At 35.1% G+C, this 15262-nt stretch overlaps 1 protein-coding gene across 5 annotated transcripts in view; it reads left to right on the top strand.

Moving 5' to 3' along the window:
• Nucleotides 1-15262, top strand: part of LOC150098127 (DIS3-like exonuclease 1) — a 412479-nt gene that overhangs the window by 334372 nt on the left and 62845 nt on the right. For all 5 annotated transcript variants that reach the window (XM_090406105.1, XM_090406104.1, XM_090406103.1 and 2 more), the window contains 2 exons: nt 12654-12749; nt 14834-14986. In XM_090406105.1, coding sequence (XP_090262231.1) covers nt 12654-12749; nt 14834-14986 — 249 coding nt within the window. The remainder of the gene's footprint in view (nt 1-12653; nt 12750-14833; nt 14987-15262) is intronic.

Below are 15262 nucleotides of genomic sequence, written 5' to 3'. Positions count from 1 at the left end.
TCCCTCCAAAGTTGTTTCTTATTTTTGCAGCTCAAGCTTAATGGTGTTATTCATCCATTGAACCCCTACTTGTTTTACTATTCGGACATTAGGTATACAATCAGCCATAACCTCTTGTGAATGCTCCTTGACCACTTCCCATGCTCTATTGACAGCCAGCCCTTGCAGTTTTACATACCATGGCACTGAACCAAGTAATCTCCTAAGCTTGTCATACTTGCCAGCACAGTAATTCCACGTATACCCCGTCTTAATTGTAAATTCCACACCTTTAGCCACCTCCTAGTTCAAGACCTTATGATCGCCCTCACCAATAGGTGGCAACATGGTCATATTCATTACAGTTCAAATTCTCAGTGCTATTACCAGGTCAGGCACTCTCAAACCCCCTAGTATTTTCTATTACATGCTGTCTCAGATAGTTATCCCTTAATAATTGAATAAGATCCGGTTCCTTCCTCACATGTGTCCTCTCCTCCTTCCAATCAATGTTACCATAGTTGAAATCCCCCATAATAATACCCTCCTTCCACTCATTTCATCAGTTTGTTTATGCATAGTATCTCCACCATCTATTCCATCACCTGGTCTATAGCAGCACCCAACTGTATATTTTATTCTGCCAGTCTCAATCTCACACCAAATAGCCTCAAATGAGCTCTTTTCACTATCCTGTGATACAACTTCAATTCTCCTTGGCTGCAGTTCATCAGCTATCGTCAATAACACTCCTTTCCCAATTTTATTCTCTCTGTCCCTCCTCAACACACTATAACCTACACATCTATCCCACTAACTATATCATCTTCCGTCAGCCATGCTTCACTAGTGCCAATAACCTGTGGCCAGGAAGAGCCAATCAAGGCCAAAAATTCTTCCTTCTTGTTCCTAATACTCCTGGCATTAGTATACATGAAATGCAGTGATCCCTTTGTCCCACCCTTATCTCGATGCTTTATTCTAACTATCCCATTTCGTTTTTTTGTCCTTAGTACTGGCTCGGGTACATCATATACATTCTTAAACTCAACTGTCTCACTGATGTCCGCATATCCACTCCCCCCCCCCTCCTTGGTAGTTTTAGTTTCCCTGGTTCTGCACATCCATTTTCACTTCATTCAGCAACACTTTTTCCAGTCTCCGCACACCAAATCCATTCAAATGCAGGCCATCCATCTTGTATAAATCCTTTCGCCCATCAAACTCATTCCACACATCCACGAATTCCACACCACACCGTCTGCATAACCTGCGCATAATATCATTTGCAATTATGGCCCTTCTTCTAAACTCCTCTCTGTCATACCCCGACAACAGACTCACCATTCTAACTCTGTCACTCTTTTCTTTCGCTACCTTTAACAATACTTTCAAGTCCTCTGAAACAAATAACTTGGCAGTGGTGGGATCCGAACCCATGCCGCCGAAGAAACTGGTGTTAACTGTCTTATCCTTCAAAAAATGGATATCATAAAAGAATAATAGATTACATCATAAAAGAGCTTCCTAGATACACAGATTGATAGGAATATAAAGGAGCAATATCACTACTTTACATGTGATTCATCGTCATCAAATTCCTGACATATACCCTCAAGGGTGTACAGGATCAGATACAGATACATATGATCCTTTATATGTAATCTCAGTTTTCTCAAAGATATTGCATCAACAAGGAATAGAAGTGACGTTCTTCCTCATAAACACAGATCTTAACTGTTTTTCACCTCCAAAACCATCCCGTTCATCACTCAAAAAACTAGGGAAGGTATACATTTATATCAATTGTTCATGAATTTGCTGTATGGGACAAACAGGTGAGTCATAAGAGATATGTATGAAGACATTGATGTCGTCTGATGCATATCTTTTATGGCTCACCTTCTGTTCCCCCCACACACATCCTCAAGGATGTGGGGGGGGGGAAGAAAGTGTACAAATATGATTGGAGAAAAGTGCAGGTGTTTTGTGAAAGTGATTGATTGATTCAGCACACATGAAGTAGGTAGTGAAGTTGTCTGTAAGAATGGAAAATCAGGACTTTATGGACTCAAGAAGTTAGAGAGACAACCCTGTAAAAGAAGAAATCATATCAGCAGCAACCAAGCAAATGGAGGAGGGAAAAGAATCCTGTAAGGGGGGGGGGAGCCTAAAGATGTATACATCTGGCATAAGTTGATCAAGGAAATTGTGCAGTTATGGTATGAAGTTTGTGTGTGAGAAGTTAAATTAATTCTTTATTGATGCACTTTAATTCCTTTAGTAATAAAAATAAAGTATTATAAATTACTAATTATATGAAGAGCCAAAGGCTTCAAATCGGCGACGTGAAATTAATTAAGTTAATAATTAAATAATTTTTATATAGTTTAACTTAATATTAAATAGTATTAATAAATAATATTGAATAATATTAAATACTATTTAATATTAAGTTAATATTAATAAATAATATTAAATAATATTAAATACTATTTAATATTAAGTTAAACTATATAAAAATTATTTAATTATTAACTTAATTAATTTCACGTCGCCGATTTGAAGCCTTTGGCTCTTCATATAATTAGTAATTTATTAGGACACCTTCTTGGCAATTCTTATAGTAGGGTATGTAAGTTCTGTTTGCTACAAACTTGGTATTAACTAGGTCTACCTACTCACTGATGAGACCTCAATAAAGGTTGAAACCAGTCTGGGTAGTGACCTTCTCTCATAATGTAGAACAGTAATACAGTTCCTAGGTGCTGGGTTTCACATTATGAGTAAATATCAAGAACAGTGATCTGAGCTTGCTCCACCTTGCTATGAGTTGCCTCAGTGTTGCACTACCAAATGGGTTATGTGTTGCACTATCCAGGTATTTGCTTATGCTTGGACTCGCCGAACTTTATATAGTTTCTATATTCGGCTATGAAACAATATGGGATGTAAAATCCCTTAACTTAAATAAAGTATTATAGATACTTTATAAGAGAAGAATGTGTCAAACAGGTACTTATCCAGTGCTCCACTGATGAGACCTCACTAAATGATGAGATATTGAGGCGGTTGATGCAATATCATCAGCCTCTATATACAAGTATCTTAGTCATGAAGATACTTCATGTGCAAAACTTTGTTTGCTTCCACATAGATAAAAGGATTAAACAAGAATATAATTTCTTGGCAAGTTTAATTTAATTTGTAACCAAGTAAAAAAATTTTACAAGTACTCATGTAGTTTGATCTTGGATATGTATATCACAAAAAAAATTCTTACATGAATATATCTTTAAAAAGAACTGTAAAAAAACTGTGTCAGTATATTTTTTGGCAGAGAAACTCAAGGTAAGTAACAGGTACAGTTACATGTAACTGTAGTTAAAATTTAAAGAACTTTAATTTTTAGCATAAGAAAATAAGAAGAAATAGAAAGATGAAGAACTAAAATAAGATAAGAATGCTAAAGTTAATCTAAAATTCTACTATAAAATACTACAGATGCATTAAAAGTAGATTCAAAACTAACTTGAACTTATTTTGCAGAGAATGAGGAAGTTTCTACAATTTATGTGACCCACCCATGAACAGTTGTAAACTTATGGTATATTAGTGCCATGGGTTGACAAAGGATTTTTCTTTCTATTATTATTACTTTATTTTTTACCTAGTCCAGAAACCCTGCTCTAGAGAATGAACTTGGAATTTTTTCAAGGCAGTGGTTTCACTGAGTGATGAAATTCATCTGCTACCTAAAAATAATCACAAGCATCCATGCCCATGGCAGGATTCACATCAGCACCCTGTTAGTTGAAGAGCAAATTGGCCAACCAGGCTGACAAGTTGGCTATTCCATACAATAAATCAATTTAAATAGCATGAATTTAAATTGATTTGTCTTCTAAAAAAAAGTTAATTCCTTAACCATTCATCCACCCATAAATGAAATATATCAATATTTCATCAATACTTCATATTCTTTATTTCAGTGGTAAATGAATGTAATTTAATTTAGCCACGAACACTTATCACCTACCAGTAATTTAATCACACTACCATTAGAGCTAGTAGGGTGATTAAATTACTGGTGGGTGACAAATGTTAATGGCTGCTGGCTTAGCGGCATACAAATTTGAGAGCTCATTTGCATTCATTACTAGCCAGTTACTAGAAATAAATAACAGAAGTCATACTTTTTTAATCATTGTAAAAATTATGGAAACAACTACTGTTAGAGTAAAACTTCAGTTTAACGTAACCCAAAATAATCACTCAACATTTCGACCTTCACATTAAGTCATCATCTGAAGTATACATATATATATATATATACAGAGAAATAAGCACTACAATCTACATGGTATGCTAAAGTTACATTGATTTTTTCAACTGTTAAAACTAATGGCCTGACCTCTGGTAAAAAAAAAAAAAAACTTACAACTTCAACACTAGAGTTTTTTTATTATTATATATTTGATTAGAAAAAATAAATTAAGCTGGAGAGCAACATGTTCCCACATAATGACTCATATAAGTATACATATAAATTAGAACAAAACAGTATGGATGGCAGTCAGTAAGAGCTGAAATAATTGCTTGGAGTTCTAAAGTCAGGGTTTGCTGGAAAACTTGAAGCACTAAGTGGACTGAACGTGTGCCATCCAAATTCTTGCGATTTCTATGCCACCATTAGTTAGGTTCGGTAATCAAAATATCACAGGCTTCTTTAAATTTGCTTTCATAATTTTTGCAATGATTTCTGATCACTGTGTAACCATGAAAGAAAAGAAAACTTCTTCAACTTCATTTAATGAAAATGTGAAGCGACTCTTTGCTGCCGGTTATTTATGGGGAGATAAAGTTAGATATTCCATAAAATAAATCAGTTCAAATGGTATGCATTTAAATAAATTCATTTTCCTTAATAAAAAAAAAGTTCATTCCTTAAATCAAATCAGCTACACATTTTTGCTAATGATAAATTCACTGCAATTTTCTTTCTCATATGACAAACCTTGTATTACAAGCGGAAGCAGTTATGCGTGACTGCATGAATTTAAGTTTATTATTATTATTATTCATGACACCACCAAGGAGTCCGAAGACTCATTGCAGGAGTGTGATATATATGGAGATATATGTGAAAAAAAAATTTTCCGTATAAGAAATATTTTAAAGAATTAAGAAATATTTTAAAAAAAAGTTTAGATTTTTTTTTTTTTTTTTTTTTTTTTTGTGGTGAGGGGGGGGTTGCTTAAGGGTCAAAGCTGTATAACTGAGAGGAGACCTTTAAAGGAATGCAGAGAACCGACCAGGGCTTCTAATGTTCAATCCTCACCTTCTCGTGGTGCACCCTGTTAGGTGCACCACGAGAAGTGCACCTGGATACTGAACGAACGAGGATGGGCTGGCAATTTCGGATTTAGCCAACAAATTGTATTCTTATTGGCTTAAACCAGAATATGAAATGATGGTACAACATGACAGAATTTCATGCCGGCTGGGACGTTGCCTGGTAAAACAACGTCCCCATTGTTTTCGCCAGGGAACCAGGGAAAACAGCAAAATGTCAGTTACTGGAACAAATCTGAAAACACATCCCAACTTGACATCACCAGAGTTAAAGATCGGTATTATCAACATAAGAAACCTAATTGGTAAAGAAATGGAGCTAGCCGAGGAATTAGATAAGTACAAGATCGACATAATAGGGGTGACTGATACAATATTTATGAATATTTAGGGAGAATAGTTATATTCCACTAATATTTATAGTTAAGAAGTCACATTTTCCTTAGTGGTTAAGTCACTTCATCAAATAACTACAGAATTGAAGAGAACATTGGCATGTTGGAAAGATGTTATTTTACTTTGTAAGGCTTTGATAGACCCACATCTTGATTACTCTGCTCAGATATGGTCATCTAAGTTCAGAGAAGATGAAGAGACAGTTATAACTCAGCAGCAGGTAACCAAGCCAAGATGATCTAAGGAATGTATATCTGTTGAATAGATTGAGAGAATGTGGTCTTCCAAGTTTGAGTAATAAAAGTTGGTAAGGTGATCTTATAGACAAAAGTAAGATTTTACAGGTCATAGCAGGTTTGGAGAAGTTGGTGTGGCTATGAAGCACATGCAGTCCAGGTTCTTCTCATGGCATGTGGTGTGTGTGTGTGTGTGTGTGTGTGTGTGTGTGTGTAATGGATCCAGTAGATATTGTGAATGTTTTCAAAGCGAGATATGATAAGCATTTAGACATTGTGTGACCTAGAAAATGCCCAAGGGTTTGGAGACTTTTACTATTATATATTTTAAGGTTTCACTGACCAGTGATCTTACTCTAATGTGGATATTTGTGGGTTTCTTTAGGTGGCAAAATGTTTGGATGCCTGTAGTGACTGGAAAACGTAAAGCTAAGTACTTTTTGATACTACTTTCCAGATTAAGATTTTCAAATTAATTAACTCTGTCCACTCATGGTAATAGGTTTATAACCTTTCATGGATAGGTTTTTCCATGGGAGACAGTGGTTTTTAGGTCTCTTTAAACTGTGTGTGTGTGTGTGTGTGTGTAGTGACTGGAAAACGTAAAGCTAAGTACTTTTTGATACTACTTTCCAGATTAAGATTTTCAAATTAATTAACTCTGTCCACTCATGGTAATAGGTTTATAACCTTTCATGGATAGGTTTTTCCATGGGAGACAGTGGTTTTTAGGTCTCTTTAAACTGTGTGTGTGTGTGTGTAGTGACTGGAAAACGTAAAGCTAAGTACTTTTTGATACTACTTTCCAGATTAAGATTTTCAAATTAATTAACTCTGTCCACTCATGGTAATAGGTTTATAACCTTTCATGGATAGGTTTTTCCATGGGAGACAGTGGTTTTTAGGTCTCTTTAAACTTTTCATACAAGGAACTAATAGAAATCTGATGCTAGCAGTCATCTGGAGGTTTCATATTTATTAAATATTGACATACGTTTGACAGAATAACAAATGGAACTTTGTTATGCAAATTAGAACAAATGGGGATACAAAGTTGGTGATATGTTGGTAATAGGTTGACAGTTGCTCTCAGGGGCTCACATTGGTGAGTATGGGCATGGCAAACCCCGAGATACCCAAGCTAGACCTGATCTTACTTCATACAATATACACTTGGTATATCATATCTGGAGACTGGTCTTCTACTCTTCTTTCTTTCCCTCTACTCTCTCTTACTTCTTACTCCTTCCTTCCCCCCCCCCCCCAGTGTTATTAGAGCAACTTGAGGGTGAGGGGATGACTCTTTCCTCTCAAACTGTAGTTTCCACCATCTATTAAAAAAAAGCGGCTGAATTCAGGCCAAGGAGTGGTGGTTGACGCTTGACAAAAACTTAACCATTGAAACTGAATGAACTCTAAACCAACCTAAAGATACATGCTGGCTCGACCGTCGCCTGGTCAAACAAGGGTTGCACCCACTATTAGGGAACCAAGATAGTGAAGCCAAAAAATATGTTATTGGAACAAAACATCACCTAATAGACGGGAAAAACATAACAAGCATAGGAACATGGAATGTAAGAACTCTTCACCAGGATGGAGCATTGGAAATACTACTGCATGAATTAGACAACTACCGATGGGAAGTGATTGGACTCTGCGAAACCAGATTGACTGGAAAAGGAGAATTCCACCATGGACAGTACAAATCTTAAGTTCAGGCAGGGAGGACAACAAACACCAAGGAATAGCACTTATATTAAAACCAAAGGCTCAAAACTCTCTATTAGCTCCTACAATCCTATCTCACCTAGGATAATTAAAGCAAGATTTAAAACATCAATAGGATCACTAACTATTATTCAAGTATACTCACCAACTTCGACACATCATCAGAAGAAGACATCGAGGAGTTCTATATAGATATGAAAAAAGCAGTATAGCAGACATCAAGTCAAGATCTCCTAATTGTAATGGGGGAACTTAAGCGCAAAAGTAGGCAAAGACTGGGATACCTGGCCAAGAGTAATTGGAAAGTTCAGGTATGGAGAAAGCAATGAACGTGGCGAAAGACTGCTAAACTTCTGCTCAAATAATAGACTAACAATATCCAACACTCTCTTTAAACATCCAAAACCTCAAAGAAAATGGACTTGGATATCACCAGACAGACAAACAAACCAAGAATATGATAGACTATATTATTGTAAACCAAAGACGGAAATTAAGTATCCTAAATTACAGATTCTTCTCTGCAGATTGTGGATCAGACCATAAGCTAGTATTAGCAAACCTAAGAATAAAGTTAAAATCTGGAAGCACTTTTAGAGTCAAAAGGAGAAAGAATGTAAAAAAAACTACAAGACAACAATATTCTAAGAAAATATCAACTAGAACTAGATAAAAACCTGAAGGAACTACCAAAACAGAATATAAACATCGAAGAACATTGGTGCAAATTAAAGGAAATATTAAATTCGGCAGAAAAAACAATAGGTTACACAGAAAGAGAAAGTAAAAAGGATTGGATCTTGAATGAAGTAAAAAGGTTAAGCGATAAAAGGAAAAGCATGAAACTATAACAGAAATTAATATAATAGATTAACCTGAGAAATTAGAAAACTAGTCAAAAGAGACAAGAATAACTGGTTAGAAGAAAAATGCAAAATGACAGAAAAACTATCAAAAGAAAATAACCTTCATGGATTATATAAACAAATAGACCAAATTAGTAAGACACGGACAACAAAAATTATAATGATCAAAAACAAAGAGGGACAACTAATTGAAAGTAAAACAAAAAGAATGACCAGATGGGAAGAATACTTCAAAGATTTATATAATAAAAACAGCTCCCAGGTTATTATGATTCCAGCTACTGAAATGGAAGAGGAAACAAATATCTCTACCAAAGAAATAATAGCACACAGCATAGAAAAACTCAAAACTAGGAAAGCACCTGGCATTGATCAAATACATGCAGAATTCTTAAAAGCAGGAAAGGAACAACTTTTGGAACATTATTTGAAAGGATCTACAAAAACGAAGCAGTGCCTACTGATTGGACCAAATCAGTCATAACTCCTATATACAAAAAAGGAGATAAAACAGAATACAATAATTACAGAGGCATTAGCCTCCTCAGTATTCCAAGTAAGGTTTTTACGAAAGTACTCCAAAAACAAATTAAGCCATATATAGAACTGGCACTAGGAGAAGAACAAGCAGGTTTCGGACCAGGGCGAAGCAAAATTGATCAACTATTTACCTTAAGACAGCTAATAGAAAAGACACTAGAGTACAACCAAAGTTGGTACATAAATTTCATAGACTTTCATCAGGCATTTGATTCAATCTGTAGAAGAGAACTATGGAAGAATTTGGAATTCCCAAAAAAAACCATAAGAATGATAAAGAATCTGTATGAGAAATCTGAAAGTGCAGTACGAATGGAGGACACCTTAACCAACTGGTTCCACACAGAGAGCGGAGTAAGACAGGGATGAAATCTGTCACCAGACCTGTTCAGTCTTACACTGGAAGAAGCAACCAATAAGGCCTTAAACAATGAAGACTCCAGAATCAAAATATATGGGAAAAATGTGACAAATTTAAAATTTGCAGACGACATTACATTACTTGCAAGCACAGAAGGAAATTTACAGCGAATTTCTGATAAAATAAAGGAAGAGTGTATAAAATATGGATTAAACATAAATATATGCAAAACAAAAATTATGCAAATAGGAAAAAGAAGCACCAATCTGAAAATTGAAATTGATAGTAAGAATCTAGAGCAGGTAGAAAACTTCACCTACCTTGGAAGAGTTATTGAGTACAATGGTGAAATTATAAAACATATAATCAGACGAATCAGTCAAGCATCCCAAACTTTTGGTTGACTTAATAAAATATGGAAGTCAAGAGACATCAAACAAGTAACAAAAGTAAGAATCTATGAAACAATGGTCCCTCCAATACTCCTCTATGGAAGTGAATGCTGGAATCTCAAAAAGGCTGAAGAGAAAAAATTATTAGTTACTGAAATGGGTTGGCTAAGAAGATTACTTGGAGTATCTCTGCTGGATCGACTAAGAAACGAGGACATAAGGAAACGACTAAAACAAGAAATAACAATAATAGACAAAATCCAAGAAAGAGGACTGCGATGGTTTGGCCATGTGACCAGAATGGGAACAGGAAGACTACCATCTAAAGCCCTGAATACAACAATGGAAGGTAAAAGATCCAAAGGACGGCCCAGAATTAGATGGATAGACAAAATAAAAGAAGACCTGAAAACCAAATCACAACAAGCGACACTAAACTGGACAGAATTGTTTGGACTCTCCCAGGACAGACAGAAGTGGAAAGAGTTCATTCAGCCTCATCATCATCCACATAGATGATGGAAGAGAGAAGAAGAAGAAGGTTGACAGTATGGACAAAAGATAATGAATATCAATTTAATGTGCAGAAATGTAAAGTTATGTTGTGTACTCCAGGAAATATGAGCTAAGGATTTGGAGATGGTAATAGATAAGTTGAAGTTTAGAGTGCATATTGCAAAGGTTGCCAAGACAGCTCATAGGATTACTTGGTTATTGAAGAACATCCTAACAAGCAGAGATAAGGAAGTTATCCTTATAAGGTCTTAATATGTCCACATCTGGATTACTGAGCTCAGGTCTGGTTGCAATTTCTTGGGGATGAGGAAATAGTGTAGAGGATCCAGAGGCAAGTGAACTAAATGGTGAGTAGCCTATGGAATGCTCCCTATGAGAATAGATTGAGGGTTTGTGTGTTGGCAAAGTTGGTTGATAGGTAAAAAAGAGAAGATATATTAGAAACGTTTAAATTACTTATAGGATTGATGTAGAGGAAATATTTCAGCACTTGGCTAGAAGATGCAAAACAAGAGGCCATCCCTGGAAGTTGAGTGAGAGTGTGGTTAGTAGAAGTGTGAGAACTAGATTTTTTTGTTCGGAGAGTGGTGAATGAACGGGGTTGCCAGAATAAGTTGTGATTGCTTTGTTATTGGGTTCAAGGACAGGTATGATAAACATTGTGTGAATAGTTTGCATATCTCATGATGAGTCTTTGGACTCCTTGGAGGTGCCCCGTACAATAACATGTAAGTATTTAACTCTCTGGCATGTATTGTATAGTGGCAGATACAAGGACTTGTGCCTGTTAGTTTACAGGAATATTTTGCTGTGATATCATATGTAATAGTGAAGTATTTATTATCTGAAAAAATTTTGCAGATATATTATCAAAAATTCAAAAATGATCATTATCAGAATCTAAATGCTGTTGTTGGCATTATACACTATCTAATCAAAAGTATCCAGACACCTACTCCAAACTGTAATCAGACCTGTGACACACTTTCCAGTAGTGGACATTAATACAGGGTGGGTCCACCCTTTGCTTCTATGACAGCTCTAACTCTGCTGGGGAGACTTTCTACCAGGTGTTGGAACGTCTCTGGATGAATGGCAGCCCATTCTTCCTGAAGAGCTGTAGCCAGAGCAGTTCATGATGTGGGTCGTTGGGGTATGGAGAAAAGTCGGCATTCTAATTCATGGCAAAGGTGTTCTGTAGGATTCAGATCAGGTCTCTGGGCTGGCCAGTCCATTTCTGAAATGTTATTGTCCACAAATCATTCCCTTACAGACCTTGCTTTATGGCAGGTAGCATTGTCATGTTGATACAGACAATAGCCATCACCGAATTGATCTTCTACCAAAGTGTGTACCCTTCCACATTTAGATTTCCATATAGTGTTACGAGAGGGCCATGATAAAACACCCCCATACTGTAATAACACCACCTCCTCCAAATTTCACTGTTGGCACTACACACGCTTGCAAGACTCGTTCTCCAGGCATTCATCACACCCTGACCCCTCCCATCGGACTGCCACATGGTGAAGCGTGATTCATCACTCTAAATCACACGTTTCCAGTTGTCCACTGTCCAGTGGCATCACTCTTTACACCACTGCAGGCAGTGCTTAGCATTCACAGGAGAAATGTTTGTTTTATGGGCAGCTGCTTGACCATGGAACTCCATTCCTCTTAACTCTTGATGCACATTCATGGTGCTGGCTGGACAGTTAGTAGTACTGCAGAACTCCCGGGTGATTATTTCACTCAATGTCTGGCGGTTTCCACGAACCACCTTCAGCGCCCGACGGCCCCTGCCTGTCATTAAACATGGCCTCCCTGACTGCGGTTTTGTTGTGGTTGTGCCTTCACATTTCCACTTCACAATCATGCACCAACTGTTGACTTGGGCAACTTGAGGAGGGTTGAAATGTCTCTAACAGATTTCTTACTGATGTGGCAACCAATAAATAGCCCATGTTCGAAGTCACTGAACTCCCTTGACCTACTCATTCTGCTCATACTTCTTATAACTGAACAACACACAGCTCCATGCCTCCTTTTATACTGGTAAGTGAGATTGTAGTGACATCTAGACGTCAGTTTACAAATTACAGAGAGGTGTCCGGATACTTTTGATCAGATAATATATAAATTATTCTGGAAATTAATTTTATTGCTTTCATTTTTATTATTACTTTCTTTTTATTACTATACTTTCTGCATATTCCTTATATATTTAACATAAATTTTTGGCATGCTATCATTGATATTGTTTTCTTTCACTGCATTTTAGGATTTGGAGATTTATAAGATAGTAGCTGAGTGCATGATATTTGCAAACCACTGTATTGCAAAAAAAATAGCTGATGCATTTCCATGCCAAGCTGTGGTAAGATTACTTAACCTGTTCTTTTATTATTTGTTGTTTGTTTGTGTGTGTGTGTGTGTGTGTGTGTGTGGTTAGAGTATAAGATTTTTGTAACATGTCTTTCAAAATCTAATCCATATCTAACCTTTTCTTAATCTGGATGGAGATAATAAAAGTTGACAAAATAGGATTATAACATTATCATCTAGTAATCTGTTGTACAGTCATTTCATTTAGCTCATATAGTGTAATGATATTATTCTCCATGACTACATCAAAATCTGTATTATTTATGTCGAGAGAATCATGTAGTATGTGTAGTATATGACTAGCTGCTATCTCTTCAAAATTCATTAAATTAGTTTGTGCGTGTAGTGCCATTTACTCGAGACTGCTCATGTAAACTTTAATGCTGTTTCTTACTTCTCAGTTAATATATTGCTTGTTCATAATTTAGTTAATTCAGTATTTAGCAGTATGATTCATATGAAACATGCTTAAGTTCTAAAAGTAATTGTAATTTTTATATGAGTAAAACATTTTGAGAATATACCATGTGAAGTATTAATATCTATATTAGTCATATGTAAAGATCTGCTCAGAAAGCAACTATAGTAATTTGTCTAATATTTACACCATTAAGCTAAATTGCAATATTGGTCAAAGTGGCTAGTTCTTCTTTTGGTCATCAGCTGAGTGAAGAATATGACTTTTCATAGTTTTTATTTAGCATTTAGACCTGTTTAAAAAAACTGATAATTGCATTTCTTTGTTTTTCAGTTTTTTTTTTATTTAACAAAAAAACTAGCATTTGAATCTAAAATTTAAAAAAATTCACAATTTTTAAAAAAAAAAAATTGCATTATTCATTGCATTTTGTTAAAATGCATTTGTTTAGTTTTTTGTTATTAAATGTTATCATTTAATGTTTTCAGTTGAATAATATTTTGGACTGTTAAATAATAAAAACTGTTGATCTTTCTTTTTTTAACATTAATGCTGGTATACAACTCTTCTGAATATAGTAACATTTGTATGTTACATTTTACAGAATGGATTCTGACTCTTTCAACACAACAGTACACCATTGTAAGTGTTACTGCAGTAACACTTACAGTGGTGTACTGATGAGGAAAATGATGCAGAAAATGATGCTTAAGGAAAATGATGCAGAAAACGTATCCAGCCATATTGAATTCAAAATCTTAGTCTCATAGAACACCTTTGAGACAAACTGGAATATTGTGTGCAAATGTATTCTTAAATTTCTGTAAAATATAATGCTATCCCAGTATTTATTTCAATATACGTATGTTCCTTGTTTGGATAGAAGTGTGTTTCAAACCCTATCAAGGTTACTAGAAACATTTTCTGAAGTAGTGTAATGAGATCGCAACACCTTTCATTCAAGGAAACTCCTATTCTTGAGCACATACACATGTATGGACAGCTCATAGTTTGTTACCTCAGCACTGATCAGTGGTACTTGATTGAAATAATTTTAAGTACAAAAGTTCATTGTAATTTAAAAATTCATAGCCTGGTTATCTGAGCGAATAACATCTCTGCTTTCCAACTAAGAGATGTGGATTTAAATCCCACTGTGGCATGGATGTTTATGAAAGTTTACTTGATAGATGATTTTCATCACCTGCAGTGTCTACCAATCTGATTATTGGAGTCTTAAGGTGGCATTTTCAAGCCACTTCAGGTCCCTCCCCCCCTCTGAAACCATAGTGGTGATTGGTCTCTGAAATAGGAGAAATATGTTTGGAGGGATGGAATAGATTATTTAACTTTTAGTTTTACAAAGGATACTTAAAAAAAAAAGTATGATCAGTTCACAACCTTTCATAATTAGGATTCATAGAAAAAAATGGTCATAATTAAATTTGTAATATTATTTATATTATATTTTTGAAATGTCTGATGTCACATTATTTATTTATTTGAATTTTGGATTTATTTTTATTTTAATTAAAGTAAGATGTAATTAAAGGAGTATGATATGTTTTATTTCTAATGTTTGAAAAAATTCTTTTACTAAGAAGATTTTTTTAAGTTGAAAGAAAATAATAATTCACATTGAATTATTATTTTCTTAGTTGCGAAAACATCCTGCACCCAGAGACAGAAATCTGGAAGAGCTCGTAATGTTAGGCAGATCAAAAAATATTGCAATGAAAATAAATTCATGCAAGGAATTGTCAGACTCACTGGAACAGGCAGTAGATCCAAAGGACCCAGCTGTCAATCAGGTTTTCTGTTATCATATTGTTTATTTATTTGAGAGTAATTAAAACAACTTTGTCAATTGTTTTATTATTTAACAAAATATAGTGTTTTGAATAGTGTAAAATATATGAATAAAAAAAGGATCCTTAAACTGTTTCTTAACATACTCTTCAAAGTTGTTAAAACATTTGTCTCATTATTGCACAAGTTTTTCATTTCTTTGTAGACTGACTGTTTATGAAGTTATTGGCAAATGACTAATTTCACTTATATTTGATTTGTGAAATATTGGTCTAGTA

This window comes from Typopeltis vanoorti, chromosome 16, assembly GCF_054136105.1.
Source record: "Typopeltis vanoorti isolate ZY-2024b chromosome 16, IOZ_Tvanoo_1.0, whole genome shotgun sequence".
Classification (NCBI taxonomy): Eukaryota; Metazoa; Arthropoda; class Arachnida; order Uropygi; family Thelyphonidae; genus Typopeltis; species Typopeltis vanoorti.
This window is presented reverse-complemented; position numbering and strand designations above follow the sequence as displayed.